The 18,917-nt window shown below is 41.7% G+C and overlaps 1 protein-coding gene across 1 annotated transcript; it reads right to left on the reverse strand.

The window, feature by feature from the left end:
- Nucleotides 1-3,141: 3,141 nt before the first annotated feature.
- Nucleotides 3,142-10,460, reverse strand: NT5C1B (5'-nucleotidase, cytosolic IB). Its single transcript, XM_009909461.2, has 6 exons — nt 10,144-10,460; nt 9,868-10,035; nt 7,479-7,608; nt 6,860-6,982; nt 5,180-5,364; nt 3,142-4,014 (listed from the first exon to the last, which is right to left on the reverse strand). The coding sequence occupies exons 1-6, from the start codon at nt 10,270-10,272 to the stop codon at nt 3,676-3,678; spliced, it is 1,074 nt and encodes a 357-aa protein (XP_009907763.1). The 5' UTR covers nt 10,273-10,460; the 3' UTR covers nt 3,142-3,675.
- Nucleotides 10,461-18,917: the final 8,457 nt, after the last annotated feature.

Genomic DNA, 18,917 nt, shown 5'->3' on the forward strand with positions numbered 1-18,917 from the left:
GGTATTGTGGGGGCTGTGGTCCTGCGCTGCGCGATGGGGAAGCGCGGGGCCCGGAAAGTCGCCCCGGAACGGGCCCCTCATGGGCTGATCGGTGTGTGCACGAACATTCGGTGGCTTTCTCGGCCACGCTGTGGTCTCGACGACAATCTAAAGCCAACGGTGTGTCGTGGTCAGAGTTACCTCGGCAAAGCTGCCGTTTCCCACCCTGGCGCCAAAATAAAGTGCAGCAGTTGTCCAAGCAGTAGCACAGTGTCCCAGCAGTAGCGTGTCACTCCTTGTGTGCAAAGGATGTTTCACTAATGGTGACGTCCATGTTGGTAAATTGAAAGTATTCAGGGTTGTTGGTTGTTACTGAACTGACACAGAATGGCGGTACAGAAAAGTCCAGAAAGACCTTTCTGCCAAGGTGCCAGGATCAGACTGGACCCCCTTGTTTTCTAAGCGGCATCTCAGAGACGAGTCTACGTGCAGCTGGATCCAGGCTTAGCCCCCAGCTGTAAAGAATTCAGACCCCAGGTTTCCTAACTGAACAGGGACTGGTTTTGGCTAACAAAAATTTTCTTTCTGCATAAAATTTGATCTGCCATCATTAATCCTCTTTAGATTTTTTTTGGCTGGGTATTAGTTTCTTCTTCATGAGTGTGACAGGCATAGGGCTATGAGGGCAGAAACTCATGGTACCCTCATGAGCATGAAAAGCTACATGTTTTGTTTTGGTTTCTGGTTTGGGGTTTTGTTGTTGTTGTTAGGGGTTTGTTGCTGTTTGTACTTTTTTTTTTTTTTTTTGTGGAGTGGAATATTATTAAGATACTTCTAGTTTATGTCTACAAAAATAGAAACCCCTTTCCCTCAGCTGCCCTCCAATTTCAGAGAATTTTCTTGAAAAATTATTACCCACTAGTCAAATTGTGCCTTGGAGCATTAGACAATGATTGTAATGGGCAGAGACTACTCAGCAAGCCCAAATCTCCCCAGACATCCAGATTAATCTAGAAGGTACTTGCATGATGAATAAGGTTCCATTCTCCCAACATGCTGCTAGGTGGGTATGCAGACAAGCAGCCATCAAGCCAGGGACAGTTGCCTGACAATTAAAAGACAGTGTATGATCCGAAAAAAAGGGCATTTCACTCAACTAACTTAGGAGAAGCTGGATTGGATATCAGTAAAAAATTCTTTACTGGAAGGTTGGTCAGGCACTGGAATAAATTGCCCAGGGAGAAGGTGGAGTCACCTTTCCTGGAGTGTTAAAAACACATGTAGACACGCCACTTTGTGGCATGGTCTAATAGCCATGGTGGTGTTAGGTCAGTGGTTGGACTCGATGATCTTAAGAGGTCTTTTCCAACTGAAACAGTTCTATGAGTCTGGACTTTACTGTCAATTTGAATTCTGTGACTGAGAAAATTCCACTAAATGTGAACTAAATGTGAATTACACTGTATGAACTCTGTGTATCTCTTCATACATGCATTAGTGCCGTCAGGAATGACATTGTAATAGGTCTTCCTCTTGCGCTATTTGTATACAGATCAAAAAGATGCAAGAACTGGAAGGTCCTAAGCCCTGGCCAGTAGGTTTCATTTTTTTCTCTAGGTGGATGATTGATTGGAAATAAACATAACAGATGGTTCTATTTCCAGTTTATTCACTGGTTTACATGTTTACCCAGTCAGACATGAGACACCTCTGAAGTCTCATAGGGATCATGGATCCCAGTAGCATTTTTCAGAATCAAAACTGAATTGCTGTGGTCAGTGAGAGTCAAGTGCCAGCAACTTGTGCACAACATGACTCTTTATGACTTCCTGCACCCAGCCTATATAGCTCTTATCAATGTATGGATGCGGAAGAGCTGACAGATGTTCTGTTTCAACAACACAGTACTGGTGTCCCAGAAATTTGCAGTCATGCTTTTGCAGTAAAGGTACACACACACTGCATATTCCACAGCTAAGGAATATTTTTGTATTCCTTGCTGATTCTGAGCTCTCACATGAAAACATCTGCTAATAACAGCTTTTATAATCTCCATTTGGTGAGGTAACTCTACCCCATCCTGGCAGACAACAACCAGGCCTCGGTTATTCATGTCTTCCTCACCTCTTGGCTGGGCTAGGAAATGTGATCTGTTTTGGGCACAAAGCCTTTAGCACTTAGGAAATTCCAAGTACACCAGAACTCTGCAGTGTATCCCATGAACAACACATACTGGTGTGAACATGTAAAAACCTTTCTAAGGGTGTCTATTCAAGTTTCACGCAGGATCAAGGCTTTTGCCTGTTTTCAAAGAACTTTGTGGCTTGCACCCAGAATGTTCAAAAGATTGCCTGTGTTTCTAGGAGGGAAACCAAAATTAATGCAATTAAATTTTTTGCAATAGTAAGACAGCTCATTTGGACAGAAGAGACAAAACTTTCTCATAGGCCAACCTGAGATTCTGGAATGGGTTCCCCTAGGAAACCACAGACTATCACAAGCCTTCACCAGCTTCTACTCTTATTACAAAGCACATTCTTTTGGTTTTTGTCTCTTCTGGTGTAAGTACACAGCAACAATACGACAGGACACTTGTTCCATTAGAGAGAGAAAGAGAACAAACACCACCTGACAGATGTTAGTTGTGTCCTTTGGAAGACACTCACATACATGGATGACACTGAGATAAAGGAACAAGGCAGAATAGCTCTGTGGTGCAAATTTACATGACTTCAACAGGCACCTGTCTCCTGGAAACTTAGGTGAGGTTGCCAAACTGAGTTCAAGTACATCACAGACCATCTGTAAATCCTAGTGAATCTAGTCAAGAAACTAAGAGTTCCATGAACAGTGTTACTCAGGGTATATACTCTGCTCCTTGAAAGGAATATGTTTTAAAGCTTCAGCCCTCAACCCACTCAAGATACTCATGTATCTCTGACTTCTGCTCAGCCCTAAGAAATCTGTTGGGACTTTTAGTATCTCTGAGGCTTCTTTCTCTGAGCTTTCTTTCAAATTTGGTTGCAAGTGGTCACTTAGGGCTCTAAACATCCAGAGGAAAGAGAGACATTGATTACACAAGCTCTGCATACAAAATTATGCTAAAACCTCTACACAGAGAAACAACAATGTTCTATAAAGCCAGCTTTATTTGAATAGGAAAATAATATAGAAAAATAAAGGGTTCCTGTAGACACAAAATAAGCTAACATTTCACTGGGAGATGAAACCTTGTGATAACAAACTGAACACACACTTAAAAAGCAGATCACCAACAGGTAAACACTTATATGTAAACTGCCCTTTTGGTAATTTCAGAAATAGCCATCAAGAACTAGCACTGCAGCATGATTTTTATTATAAAGACCCCTTCAACAGTTTTTTAGAGAAAATGTAACTCTTCTGTCTCTCAAACTATGTCTCAGGTTATAAAATCAGTACAAATCTTTCCCCAATAACACAGTGTTCAATCCAGGCAAGTAAAAAACCTGAACGGCTTAAAAATGCTAATAAATAACTCTGTTAAAAACTTACCTATATGAAAAATATTTCCTTTAAAAGCTGTTCTACCCAGAAGTTAAATTGATAAACATAGTGCTTACAATATACAAATGTAGAGGTTTTCAGACATAGATATATAATGGTATATCAGAGGCTGGCTGAGTTAAGAACCTAATTGCTAATGATGCTGTCGTGTTACGCAGATTTATGGTATTTTTGAGCAACGCCATAGGGAACATGTGCAGCTATAGTGCCTAATTTCTGTGCTCCTTCAACATGAAACATCTGGTCATCAAAGAATATGTGAGGGCGGATTTTCACCAGGATTGGTCCTTTAGGAGCTCCTGCTAGGAAAAGTGCCTCATCAATTTCCAAGCCCCAGCTACGAAGAGTCTTCAGCACTCTGGCTCCAGAGCTCGCTGCGCTTCTGGCTGTGACCAGGAAGGTCCTTATGGGACAGTTTAATCGTTCATTTTTTGCATAGAACTTCTTCTGGAGTTTCCCTAGGTCTTCCAGAAAACCTTTCAAAGGACCCTGAAGGTGAAATATCAGAAGCATATTTAGTATTTTCCCATAGTTCCCAAAATAATTCTTTTATTGTCTTCCAGATTGCCAGTTACATACAGGATCCCTTCCCTAATGCTGTGCTACTCAGCAAATTCTCTGTGTAATGTGTCCAAATAGGCCTGCAGTCTCACTAGAAATTCATTAATTGGTATGAAACTGATTCTCACTAAGCCTTACAACATCTTTTGCAATATGAAGTATAACTATAGTCTTTAATGTTCTTTAAAACACTTAACTCTTTTTACTATGAACCATGAGCTGCAATTTTCTTCTATGCAAAAACCAGTAACAGACCCAATTACACAGACATGAGTGAACTTTTCCAATTAATGACAATATTATGATTACACTCTGATTAAAAGAAGTGATACTTTGGGTCAAACTGTGATATATTTCACTGTCCAGTATTTTCATAAATTAGCTTTGAGTTTACATCATTTTAAACAACAGCAGAATTGGTCTTCCAGTTTAAGCGAGTAGTAAAATTTGTTTTTTAGACAAATGGCGCAGTCCTGCTTGGAATTAAGCACAGACATTATCCTGTTTCAATAACTAGAATATCCCAGTGTTTGAAAATAATATTACTTACATTAAACAACAAACAAAACCAAACAAAAAAACAAACCCCAAAACAAACAAAAAACCCAAACCCAAGGAAATCAGTAGCAGCCGTTCCTTTTTCTAATGCTACAACTAAAACACAACTGTAAATCACTGCCTTACAGAATTATATAATCATTTTGGTTGGCAAAGACCTTTTAAGTGAAGTCCAACTATTATCTACCTCTACCAAGTGCAGTGCAAAGCTTTTAGCACCACATTTATGCTTCTTTTAAATACCTCCAGCAACAGTGATTCAACTACCTACTCCTGTGTTTGATAACCCTTTCAGTGAAAAACTTTCTTCTAAAATCCAATCTAAACCTCTGCTGGTGCATGTTCTCCTAGTGAAGTGTAAGATCGTGTGAAAGAACTTCAATGGTGGGCTTCTTATTTCAAACATGCATTTTAAAGCATACACACTGTGGTGGGTTAAAGTTACTCATTCACATTAACTAAGCACGGCTGACTCAGTTGGGAAACTGAAGTGGAAATAACAGATGTTTAGAACTCACTGATTCAAAGGACAAACCTGTGCAAGAGGCTTATTTTCATTCAGCTGTTCATGTTCAAAAAATCTGTCTAATCCTTGCTCTTTGACAATCTGTTCTGATTCATCAGAAAAGAGAACCGCATCCCCATCGAATGCCACTCTCAACTGTGTATCTGAGTAAGGAACATCTTTGTTGGCAGTGAACATTGTAGCTGATGCGATGCCTGGAAATGGATCAGAAAACCTCAGTTAGCATGTCCTGCAAACTCATTCATTAAACTGTCAATTGGTTCCAACAATTTATTTGTGGTGACCTTTATATACACTGAGCAGAAACAATCATTAAAGCTAATTTCTAATGGCTGTTCTGTAACATTTATATATAGGATCTGTTTCCTTGACAGAACTTCTTAGATGTACTTCCTTTCATTTCCATATAATATACAAAAACTGAGGTGTGCTGCAAATGAAACAAAGCAGGAAGTTCCAACAAGACCACTGAATCAAACTATTTGCTGGTTTTTGTTCAAATGAGAATCATAGAATGGCTCAGGTTGGAAGGGACCTTAGAGATCATCTACTCCAACCTCCCCATCATGGGCAAGAGACACCTCACAACTAGACTCGGCTGCTCAAGGCCTCATCCAGCCTGGCTTTGAACACCTCCAGGGAGGAGGCATTCACAACCTCTCTGGGCAGCCTATTCGAGAGTCTCACCACCCTCATACTGAAGAACTTCTTCCTAAGATCCAGTCTAAGTCTACTCTCTCTCAGCTTAAAACCATTCCCTCTTGTCCTGTCTGTAGACTCCCTAATGGAAAGTCCCTCTGCAGCCTTCCGGTAGGATGCCTTCAGCTATTGGAAGGCAGCTCTAAGGTCCCACCCAAGCTGCCTCTTTTCCCAAGCTCCCTCAGACTATCCTCATTCCAACCCTTGGGTCATCTTTGTGGCTTTCCTCTCCAACAGCTCTGTGCCCTTCTTATGATGGGAACACCAGAACTGGAAGCAGTATTTGAGGTGGAGTCTCATGAGAGCAGACTAAAGGGGAAGAAGTGTATTCCTGAGTACAGGTAGCAACAAACTAACAAATAAATTATTTAGAAAGAAAAGTCACTGCCTTTTGTTCTCTATCAGCATTTAAGTGTGCTTTCAGAAATGCTGCAGTCAGCAAAGGGCCCACAGGTGCACAGCTGATGCAGAAGAGGATGAAGGTGTGGAGGTCTGTCTGCAGAAATAACAAAATTCTTTTCCTTCTAGTTCAGCAGCTAAGTCTGTTACTCAGAATGACAATGTAAAGAATGCTTTGTTGCACCATTGCTGGAATAAAGCCCAGGTTAGAGATTAGAGTATTCTACATTTAACGCCTTACAAAATGCACAAGGTTTTTTTCTTTTTTTTTTTTCCTTTAAGTCATATCAAACAGATGACTCTATTCAAGCAGAAGTTGAATAGACGTGAGTAGGTGTGCATGTGAGTTCATTTCCTGTAGCATGGATGATTAAGTCGTCAGTATCAGCAGGCTGAAGCTTCAGAGAAGACCAATACAGAGAATTAGCCTGATTTTATTCGGCTAAGTAAAAATATGTGATAGTTTTGCAGCATATAAATTCATGACTTGCTGCATTCGACGGAGCAACATTATTTTTTGTGAAAGACACACAATACATTCATTTTTTAACAAGCTCAGTGGAGAGATAACAACAAAGAGTAATTTCAAACCTGCTTCTATTGCTTCTTGCACTTTTTCAGAATCTGCTGAGAGGTACAAGTTGGTAAGATACGCAGTCAGGTAACCGATAGGGCTTTTTCCTCCCGTCATACAGAACCGTTCAATTGTTAAGCCTAAAGTAAGAAGAGCACAACAAGGTGTGACTCTGCCTTGACACTACAAACCTGTAGAAGGAACCTGTGCAAAGGTACACTAGCCTACAGCTGAGAGGAAACTTACAAAATAAAAATGTGTCTACTGTAATGTTAACAAGTTAGACAACTTTAAATACAATGTTTGGTCAGCCCTTGAGAATTTTTAAAAGAAATCCCTCTAAGACCGCAAAATAACTGCTGCAAAGGTGTATGGATGGGAGGGCATAAATACCAGATGACAAAACTCTAAGGGCTTCCCAGAAATTATGATTCACAGCTGACAAGCTCTGAACACAATTAAGTCTCTTTTACATTATCCTTATGCTGACACCCAAAAATAAATGCAATCCTCTGAAGAATGGGTGTAATATCAAAGAAGCTGCTTTTACCAAGCCCAGAACAGAAAAAATAAAATGAATTCATTTTATTATGTAACAGCAAGCAGTTTCTACAAAGCAGTATTTATTTCATTTACCATAGTGATTGATGCTGTTTATCAGTCTCACGCCCACTTGGGCATGGTTATTAGTCATCAGGACAATATCAAACCGTTCTTCATCGTCAGGGTACAGCTCAAGAAGCCGAGCATTGACGTGCTCCAGAGCCTGCAGGTTAAAAATGTGGAAGTCAATAGACAAGTGCAATGTGTCTTGTTTCTTAATCCCTGTGGTTTCTAAGGATAGGATTGTCTTGAAGAAAAATGTGGAAAACCTGATAGTTTAACTTCCTGAACTTGTTTTATTCCCATCTGGTCTGCTGCTCCAAACAACCATTTGACTGGGTTGATTTGAAAGGAAGCAAGCCAGTTTCTTTTGTTGTTACAGAATTTATTTTATCACAGAAATCCTTTTTTTCAGGATGCCACAATCATCCAGAATAAATCAATGCATGGTGAACACTGCCACAATCCCTATTAATCTCTTTTTTATCTTGTCCACTTGAAAATTGCTCTTGTGAAATTGAGAAGAAATCGTTAAGGAATTTATATGTGCAACTACTCACGTGCTTGTTTTGCATACACAAATGCAAATTTGGGCCATTTACTTATGCAAAGATTCACTGACACAGTTCAGGTGCTCACGTGTTGAAGACTGTTCTAAATAATGTGCACAAAGTCATACCCTGTCAAACATGATTACCTTGACAGCACTGAGGAGACAGATTGATTCGAGACCTCTAAAGATAATGGGCCAACAAGTTACATCCACAGTTTGGCATTCTTATTTCCTTGACCTTTCAACTGCTCATCTCTCTTAGTATCTATCTGTTCTCTCACCTTACTTAGAACCTTATTCCTTTGGAATAAAACTTACTTTTTGCTCTAGGTTTATATGCAGGCCTCTGGTTTGTGATTGTAAAGGGAATTCTTCGTGATTACAGCATCAAAATCCACAATGAATCATCAAATGAATGCAAGTTGGGTGGATTTTGAGTAAGCTGCTTTAAAAAGCCAGGCTAGTTGTTAACTGAAACATAGATTTCATAATTAAGTTCTAGGAATCTCACTTTAAAATGCATGGCTATGTCATGAAGGACTGTGCTTAGGAAACCTCTTCAGTGAGAGCCTGATATAAGGCTTAGGCAAAAAAATCTTGGCACTGTCATAACCCATTTCTACTGCTAATACTCTACTGCACTGATAATTTCTTAAAGTATTAGAGAGTACAGGGGAGTGGAGGAGGAGATGCCATTTTTTGTCCAGTGCCCAGTAGACTTTATAGCCCAAAGAGATTTTGGCCTGTGATTAAATGCTGCAATCATGAGATATAATGCCTTTAAGTTAGTATCTTGAAGATATCAGTAAAGGATTCCAAACCAAAAATATGTTACAACTTTTTCTGCCTTGTCTCCAAGTAGAAAGTACCACCCAAAAAATGCACCTCTAATGATTCCTGTGATTCATCTAATGATTCTTGTGACTCATCTAATGATTCCTTTAAGCAATTTACGACTCTTAAAGTATGAAGAGTTCAAATGCACACAGCATACTGGAAGGGAACAGATGTCAAGATGCCTTTAGCTGGGCATAGCTAACAGCTATGATTTTCAAAGTGTGAGGAGTCGAAACAGTCAAATTTTATTTATATTCAAAATGAATTTGACAGAGCTCTAAAAATTCTCATGAAAACTGCTGTGCTAGATGGGCTAGCTGCCATAGAGAGGAAAAGATGAAGTAAATTCACCAGAAAGTCTAGGCTCACTGGTGTACAAAGTGAACTATTTTATGGCCATGCTTTTATGTTAAGAACACCTTTACAATGCTGAATACTGCATAAAATAAATCGAATAATACTGAATCAACACTGCCTTTAATCATAGTAGTCCTATTATAAGTGGGACGTAAGAACGGAATGAGGAACTAAGATGATTTCAGTTGTTGGTTTATTGTTTTTGGGGTTTTTTTGCCTACGAGGTTGCCACAAACTCAATTTGGGGATCTATCCTAACTGAAAAGACCTTAGAACATGTGCACTCCGTGTCCAGCAGAAACTGCGAGCTGCTCCTCACAGCCGGCTCAGGTGCGAAGCGCGGAGCCGGGAGACACAAACTGTGGTGCTGAGGTAAAACTGCGGTCCCGGTAACGCTAGCTGTACGTGATGTCCCGCAGGCGCTTAGAATTAGAGCCGGCGGAAGGGAAAGAAGAGGGGAGAGAAGGAGGGGAGGGGAAAGGAGGGGAGACTGCAAAGCCTTAGAGGGATGTGGAACTGATGCTAGACTCCCTGGCCCAGGCGCGCTCCGGGCTGGGGGGGGGGTCAACCTCTCGGAACGCTTCCCCGCCCAAGGAAGATGCGGACTCCTCCTCTTCCCGAAATTTGGCCTTGCAGCATCCTCCGCTCCCCGTCGCACCGCCCCGGCCCGGTTACCTTGACGAAGTAGAAAGCCGGTCCGGGTTTCAGTGTGACATTCTCGTTGTTCTGCTGGTACTCCACGTACTTCTCTACCCCTTGCTCCTCGTAGATCCGCCGCTCCTCCACCAGATCGAAGAGGGCTCGGGAGGAGACGGCCACCGTGATGGCGTGCTGGGGCTTGGGCTGCAGAGTGAGCGGAGGGTAGCGCCGGCGAGTAGCCCCCATCCCTCAGTCCCCAACCTCCGGATACCCGACCCCGGCCCGCTGGCACGTCCGCCCGCCCGAACTCACCGGCCGGGGTCTCTTGGAAACCAGGTTGTCGTAGAAAGCCTTGGCCGCCGCCCAGTCCTGCTCGGCCTCTTGGAGACGGATCTCCTCGGCGTCGCTGGGCTGGGCTGTCTCGGGGCCGGATCCGCTCATGGTGCCTGTCGCGGCGGCGGACACGGCTGCGGTGCGGCCTGCCAGCGGGGAACGGGCGCGGCCGTAGCCGGTACAAGAGACCGGGAAGCGGTGGCGGTGGTGGCCGCCCCTCCGCCCCGCCCCGCCCCGCTCGGGCAGGGGGAAGTCATCCGGGCGTCGGCTTTCCCTTTGGCTGTGCCGCGCCCGAGGCGCCCGGCACGGCATGGCACTCCGCCGGCAAGGCATGGAGCAGCGCCGGCCTCGAGGGGCAGCGGGGCCACAGCCTCCCTGCATCTCACACCCCGGGGGCAGCTGGGCCGCAGCCTCCCTCGTCTTGGCGCGGTTCGTGGGGTGAGCAGGGGCCAGAACTATGAAGAACACGCTGTAAGTGACAGCGGACACAGATCAGCAGGCACAGATCTTCAGCGGCCCCATCCCAGCGCCCTCTGTGACAGCGGCTGCTGTTCTTGGAGCAGTGGTGCACATAGCTGCTGTAGGCAGTGGCCACCAGCACTGATTTGATTACAACACTACGGATTTGTTGTTTAGATGCAATGGCTTCACTGATTTCACGTTAACTGTGTCACATTTCCAGATTTCATACACAGCATAGTAATAATGTCTTTAGCAAGGTAGACTGAAATTGACCTGAGTGTCCTCTGTTCCACACAGCAACACTGAAAGTACCTTTTAAAAGACACGTGATAAACTGGTTGTGTGGCATCCAAGTTGGGGCAGGTGTTGATCTGTTAGAGGGTAGCAGAACTCTGCAGAGGGACCTTGACAGGCTGGACAGATGGGCAGAGTCCAGCAGAATGAGATGTAACACATCTTAAGTGCCAGGTTCTGCCCATTGGCCACAAAAACCCTAATCAAGTGCTACAGGCTGGGGTCAGAGTGGCTGGAGAGCAGCCCAGCAGAAAGGGACCTGGGGGTACTGGTTGATAGTAGGCTGAACATGACCCAGCAGTGTGCCCACGTGGCCAAGAAGGCCAATGGCATCCTGGCCTGTATCAGGAATAGTGTGGCCAGCAGGAGCAGGGAAGTCATTGTGCCCCTATACTCAGCACCTCTCAAATGCTTCTGGCTGCCACTGCGGACATGCTTACCAGAATAACAGCAAAGGTCCCCAAACTGATGAGCTTGAGGAGAGAATTGAATGTGCAGAAGGAAGCAGATTCCTTCTGAGCTAGTATGGGATTTGTCATGACAGATTCACAGCCTTTGCTGTTGTTGGTAGCCAGTGACCAGAGGTATCTGTACATCATAGCACCTAGGTGTAAGCACTGTCCAAAAGACTCCTAACATTTTGAGGGGCACTCTAAACATTGCTTCTCATCCTGATCACTGCATAATCTGTCAAATTGTCAAATCTTTGTGCCTCCATCCAGTCTCCAAAAAGCACCATAACTATTTTTGCTACATTTGCCTGTTGTGGGTTTTGCTGTTATGTTTGTTGTTGTTTTTTTTCAATGTGACTTCCCAGTGAAAGGAGTCTTATGTGATTATACCATCTGTCTGGCATTGCCCAGTGATGCCCAGTTCCAAATGAATTTTACAGAAGGATAAAGATCTCAAAGAGGTTTAAATTCCTAAAACGTTTAATGAAGGGCAGTGCATAATTTGTTGGCCTTTTGGGGAAAGGACTACTGCAAATGCTTTATCTGCCTGATCAAGCAAATACTCCCTGGATAATCAAATCTGCTGTCTCCCAATCTGCCACATTGCCTGTTGCCCAGCTAAGCAGGGAGGAATCTGGATGCAGAGAAGTGGTGGAAACAAGGAAGCTACAATAAATGAGAAATGGGAGTTCATACTGGGGAAGGAAGACTGGAAATATGCAGTAAAAGGAGAGCTACTGAGAGTAGTATATTAGGAAGAAAAAATGAAAAAAGAGAAGTCAGAATCACTGTAGGCACTTGTTGTCATGGAAAGGTGTAAAAGTCATAAGGAATCTGAACAAACTTGATTCTAGTGTTTCTGCTACTGATAGATGTGCTTGTTTTCCTTGAATTTTGATCCTGAAAATATCACTCTGGTGTCATGCTCATAGCTGTAGCATGACACACTATTGAATACACCTGGTCCCCTTCCAGAAGTCAGGTAAGACATATCCACATTCCTGCTTTCCAACCCTCTTTTCTGCAAGTGCCTGGAAGCTTGTTACCAGGCTGAGCAGCCAGAGTTGGAAGAGCCTGGAAAAAGGGTCCAAGTCACAGAACATCTGCATTTGGTTCCAGTCACTACCACTGTTCTATTCAGAGACTTCAACATCAGTCTAAGAAGAGGCTATTCCTGGTTAAGTACTGCAGGTGAGTCCATTTCCCATGGAGAAGAGGAGAAAGAATGGAAGGAATCAGGAACCAATTCTCTGGTAGTTACAAAACTGAACTGTCATTTCTGCATGACCTGTAGCAATACATTTCCCAGAGTGGTGCCCTAGTTGAATACTTTTCATGTTGTGGTCCCCGCCACCTTGCAGGAGAAAACTCTGAGCTCCTCAAGCAAGATCTTAGTTTTTATTTTTGTTCCCTGCCTCCATTGTCTGCCTAAGAATCACCACTCAGACCATGAAGACTCTCTTTAACCTTTGCAAGGCACCTGAAAACCTAAAAGGCAGTAACTTGGTACTGGGCCTGCCCAGTGGTGTTGAAGTGTTGCTGCTGAAAGCAGTGCTAGGCTAACATAAATATTTTGCTCACCAGACCCACATAGTATCTCTACATAGCACTCAGCTGTGTGAACATATGCACTCCTCTGAGATGTCTGTTCATTGCTCAGTTTTGCTTGCTGCAGGCATGGCCTCCATTTCTGCTTTTGCTGGAGATTGTGAACTGAAGGCCTAACAAGAAAGCCTTTCAGCCACTTTCCCAATGCAGAATGTAGCAGCCTTATCTACACCTAAAAAGTGCAGTAATGCCTGTGGTGTTCCAGTAAAGAGCTATATCATTCTTTTACTAAATCTGAGTGAGAAATAGGAATGGATTAAAAATTCAGTGACTTTGTGGTTTCTGAGCTAAGCTAGAAGGGAAAGGAATTTTCTGCTATCAGCCATTCATTTGTAGGGTATTTATATTTAAATAATAAAAAAGTATATTGCTATCTTTGTATGTATCTTTTTGTTGGTAAATATGCAGCAAAAGTAAGTAATGCACATACTCGGTTATAAGCAGTCAGATTAAAAGAAAGTTCCTCTGCCTAAACTGCTAATATTTTTCCCATGTGAAGAGCAACTACTAAGAAGTATTGATACGTTTTTGTCCAAGAAGGAGCTAAAAATGTATTGCTAATGAGATCACGAGTCCAGTAGAATAAATATGGTGTTCCCAAGAGGAAGGAATCTGAAAAGGACTTTGATCTAGGTTAACTTGCTGTGGTAAAATATGTGGCAACGCTGTCACATTACACCTGATCTGATCCAGGAGGATTTAGAAAACCCTCCTGACTGTAGATAATATAAATATTTCTCATGCAATCTTAGAATTCAAGATCTGACTCTTTCAAACAGTTAGCAACTGGTTTTCTATATGTTTCCCACAAATCCTCAGTAAGGAGCTCAGGAGGTCTGTATTCCTTTGGCTGTCTGCCTCCTGTTGGTCAAACTTAATCTAACACAGGCAGAAATGACAAAAAAAAAAAAAAAAGCAGTTGGCACAAAAGATATGCATGGTGAAGCTGCACCATGCCTTGAAGGTATAGACATTCACACTAAAGAAATCTTTCTCTTCTGTCGTGATGCCTTCTTAATTCATCTAACAGTCATTGAAATTGTTTTGGCCCATCCTCAACAGTGCTTCCCATTGTCTCTCTCTTCTCTCTTCTCCCCTTCCTCTGGATTTGTGCAGGGAAACAAGAATTCAGAAACCTGTGTCATCACATTGTAATCTATGGCAACCACCTTGTGTCTTTTCCTGGCTTTGATTAGCTTGCTGGTGGTCTTCCTTTAATGTTTCTTTGCAACACCCATATGAATTACCTAGTAACATAGATCTTATGGTCTTCTAAAGTGATCTATTCCATTTCCATCAGTCTGAGCATGAACTCATTTCAGTGTTCATATCATGTGAGGTGACAAGCAAAGCTGAATGTAGCACAAGTACAGAGGAGGCATAAGGTTCACTGATTTGTGATCTCTTTTCCCTAACCCACCCTGTTTAATTATTGCAATGGAAGTTTTGTTTCTCCTACTGAAGTTCTCTATCCCTTAATCTTCTGAGGATGAATGCTACAGCCGAGTTGTGTCTAGCTTTATGGAGATTTCTTCTCTCTAGAGGGCTTCATATATATATATATATTTATTTTTTTTTTCTATAGCATATCTATAGAACTGAACTGTCTTCCTAAGGCTTCTGAGCTCAGAACCAAATTATTACCTTACTATAGCCTGAGAAAATCTCATTATGTAGTTTCAAGGTTTTTAAAACAAATGCAGAAGAATCCTGACATTCAGACAAAATACAGTTTTTACCTAAATATTAACTAAAAACATAGGAAAACATTGCCTCAGCTCCAATGCTGAATATGACTGCCCCATCTAGTAGTTAGCCACAGGGAAAATTAAGAAGCACTCGATCACTTCTCTTATGATAGAACAGAAGTTCAGCTTCAAGCAGTGCTTGACCATCTCATCAAGATCAAGAGCATGGAATACAACAAATAAGAATACCTTCTTGTTCAAAATCTGTGGTCAGCACAAACACCCAACAAAAGGCACATACGCTATCACAAAATAATTGCATTGGTGTTTTATGAGTTAGTTATGAATCAGTAATAAAGGCATAACTTCTGTATTAAAGGAAGAGAGAGAGAAAGGAAAAATAAAAATGAAAGAAAGGGAGAGAGAGAGAAAAGAAAAATAAAAAAGAAAAAGAGAAAGGAAGAAAAAGAGCTAAAAATAAAGAAGAAAGGAAAGAAAGAGAAAGAAAGAAAGAGAAGAAAAAGAAAAAAAGAAAAAAAGAAAGAAAAGAAAGAAAAGAAAGAAGGAACAGAAAGGAAAGAAAGAAAGAAAAAGAAAGAAAGAAAGAAAGAAAGAAAAAGAAAAAGAAAGGAAAGAAAGAAGGAACAGAAAGGAAAGAAAGAAAGAAAAGAGAGAAAGAAAAGAAAGAAAGAAAGGAAGGAAGAAAGAAAGGGAAAAAGGAAGAAAGAGAAAAAGAAATGAAACCCAGGAGGTCAGGATTTTACTTGACAGTACTGGAATTGCTTTGTAGACAGTTACAGAACACAGAGGTGAAAAGAAAAAAAAATAATAAAAAAAAAAATATGTGGAACAAGAAGCTTTGTCCCTGTTCCACCCTTAAACAGAACAATATTTGCATTACAAAACAGCCACACATAAGATGGAAGGTGGACAGATTATACACGCAAACCCTGTGGTGTTCCTAGCTCCTGCTGAGCAAAAAGTACAGTATCATGAATAATTTTAAATTCAGCTCTCTATAATAGAGATGGTTGTTCAAATATTTTTCATTATGCACTAATTATCTCTCTAATAATAGAAGTAAATGGAGGCTCCAGTCATGCAAACAACTCCACAAAGGGACATGTCTGTGCAAAACCAGACTGAAATGTTGAAAGGTTGTTGATTCATTTTACCATAACAAAAGATATGCTAAGATTCACTTTACCAATTACATGTTCTATTCTGCATTAAATACCCATGGTTGAGCTCTTAGGTTGCACTACCTTCCATAAGGGTTCAAGTTAAGTATTAAATTAGGTTAAAATCTTTAATGCGAAAATCATACTGAAAAAGATTCTTACAACATATTTTTGTGTGCTTCTACAAAAATACCATAGATATATCAATTACTCCCTGTTGTAGTATGCTAGTTATGGTTTTAAAAAGTGCAAGAATAAGCAAAACTGTTTATCCTCCCTGCTCTCTGAGGCATACATAGAAAACTCATTCCAGCCCAGAGCAGTTTCCCACCCGTTTCCTGAATAGAACAAGGTATCAAACAATGTATGCGTTGGAGTGACACTGATGGAGGTTACTGCTTGGCCCCTACTGCAACTGCTTAGTAGCACCATGGGCTTTGAGAAGCAAGAGCAATGGCAAAGCAGAACCATCAGAGCAAAAATATCTATTGATTGCAGTAGGGCTCTGGCTGCCTTTCACACATACATTGGCAAAACCAGATCCACTGTTTTTGTGAAACAGAACATCTTTCCTCTTTGCATACCTAGTAAGTTTCAGTCTACCCTTACCCCATGGTGTAAGTCACAAATACTGAGACCTGTGCAGCAGACTGTGAGGCAGAATTGTTGTTTACATAGCCAGCCCTTCTGATGCTCTTTTTGAGGACAACACTTTTTCTCTTGTTTCTTAAGAACATGTGAAAAAAAACACCAAAACACAACACAACACTTTCTACATGCTCCTAGATAATAAAAGCTAGGATTATAGTCAGAAGAATGTACACATTTCTTCAAGCAAGGGCTGTGTGACCTTGTAATTACATCTATTAATAAAGGAGACAAGCTTTAATTGTAGCAAAGAGTGGTTTTGACTGCACGAAGTTACCACCCAGTTCCAAGAAGAGGATTGCAAGTGATTAGTGCAGTGCTCCTGAGGGGGAAAGAGAAGTGTAAATACAAGAGCTGATTTAGGGCTTCTCTAAGCTATGGCTTCAAACCTGTCAGCAACCTGCACACAACATCTCTAAGTTACGATGTGATTCTGGATTGCAGGGAATGTGTATCCCATTTCTGGTTCAGTTCCCCTCCCTCCTCTTAGTGAGTTAAGCATTTGGGAGAAGAGAGATAGGGAATAAAAGTGAAGATAATCTATTATCATTTTTGTTACGCTAGTTTCCAAGAGCTTCAAAAAGCATCAGGGAGCTGTTATGTTTGATGCTGTAGGAACACACAAGAAGCTGCTCCCCATACAACATCCCTCCTTACTTCTACAGTCCTCTCACCAGAAGGAAGATTATTTTTGCAGACCTGTCCAAGCCTAAGCATTAAGTGTGAGGTTTGCACAGTTGTCCTGCCTTGTGTGCTTTCCCACAGCCAGGCTGCCATCTCATGTATTTTCAAAGCAATGCTTTAATCCCTGTCCTGCACTTGACCCCCAACTCAGCCAAGGAAACCAAGCTGACCTAGCCAGTGTGACCACTAATGGGAATTGCCTGCTGCAGAGATTCATGAGACAAGGTTATGGGACTCAGATGCAATTGAAGATGAGAGACACACTCAAAAGTTTCTTGAGCTATGGCTTCTGCTTGTGTTGTGTAAGCTAAAACAGTCCTCAGACTTGTTCTACAGCATACCATGCATGTATCAGGGTAGAAAATGCTCCACAGCCTGCTTCTAGTTCTCTTTAAAGTGACTTTTAAGTTGTGTTATTTACATCAAAGCAGTATTTAAGTTTCTCTGTTTTCAATATTTTTCTTGAGGACATGAAAAGATAACAATATGAGCAGCAATGACAAGAGTAACAACAGTAATAACATAAAAGCAATGTTTCCAGTAGGAGGCTTTTATGATGTATAGCTCCATAAGTGTCTACATCACAAAATCCAACTCTCATTTTACATGGTGCTATAAAATCACAGAACAAAAAGATAAACTCAATTGTATTTCAGTAGGGCATGGATCATGTAACTAGGTGATCTGAGTTATATTACCAGCCTCAGCTCCTGATTTTGAACAAAACACATAAACTGCCCTGCTTTCATCCTCTTTTCACAGAATCACAGAATTTTCCTTCCTGTACAGAATTTTCCAGGTTGCATGGAGTCATTATCATTTTTGTCTGTAGAGAGAAAGGTATATAAGATATTTCATTCCACTGGACATTTAAGTTGCACCCTGGACATTGTTTCATAGGGAGAGCCTGATTTGACCATATTGCTGAAGGCAACGGCTTGGGTAAATGGGTGTGTAATGCTGGCACATGTGTGGGAATTAGTCCAGACCTTTGAATCCAAGATGTTTAAACAAAGTTAATGCTGAGTCTCTCCAAAGGTCCTGTAGGCAAACCCTGTGTAGAACTCAAAAGCTAGAAGATACAGGCTTCTTCCAAAACATGGAGAGTCCGTGAGAACTTCACTCAAAGTTAACTCAAAGATCTTTATTAAAGGACCTTCAAAGCAGCCACATTGGGTATTGGTATGTCAATGTGGCAGCAGCAGAGAGCACAGCACAGCTAGCAAGTGTTTTTACAACCTAGGCTGACCCAATGCTTCTGTGCCTGTCCCTATCAGCACTGGATAACTCAGATTTGTCTTTGTGGGCTGTAGTCACAGCCTTGATTCCTGCCATGTGAGCATACTTCAACAAGTAGTTTCTGTTCTTCTGAAGTGCAGATTTGATTGTTTTGTTGACCTTGTATGTATATTACTGTGGGAAACTTGATGGTCTGTAGCATGTAGGAGGTTATACAAGTTAATAAGTTTTGTTCATGTGTTCAAACTCAGTAAATCACTGTAGGATGGAATTGAGTGGACTGTTTGGAGTGTCTTAGTCTGAAGAGACTGTGAACATGAAGAGAGAAGGGCTCTGACAGTTCCAAATGGCCTGTTCAGATTGGCCAGTGCTCTGGTGACAGTGCGTGCCACTGCGTGCCACTGCCTGTGTTTGGTTTTAATTAAAGTACATTGAGTGTTTTGTGACCTGCAGCCGTGTCCTTTTATACAGCCCCATCTGTTTGCAGAGGCTGAAAT

This window comes from Dryobates pubescens, chromosome 3 (assembly GCF_014839835.1).
Source record: "Dryobates pubescens isolate bDryPub1 chromosome 3, bDryPub1.pri, whole genome shotgun sequence".
Classification (NCBI taxonomy): domain Eukaryota; kingdom Metazoa; phylum Chordata; class Aves; order Piciformes; family Picidae; genus Dryobates; species Dryobates pubescens.

Excerpts from the sequence above, each read along its gene's own strand:
- NT5C1B (XM_009909461.2), bottom strand. The coding sequence starts at position 10,272 with ATGAGCGGATCCGGCCCCGAGACAGCCCAGCCCAGCGACGCCGAGGAG. Across the intron at positions 10,036-10,143 it reads TTTCCAAGAGACCCCGGCCG|CCCAAGCCCCAGCACGCCAT; the intron begins GTGAGTTCGGGC and ends CTCACTCTGCAG. Across the intron at positions 5,365-6,859 it reads GCAAGAAGCAATAGAAGCAG|GCATCGCATCAGCTACAATG; the intron begins GTTTGAAATTAC and ends ATCCATTTCCAG.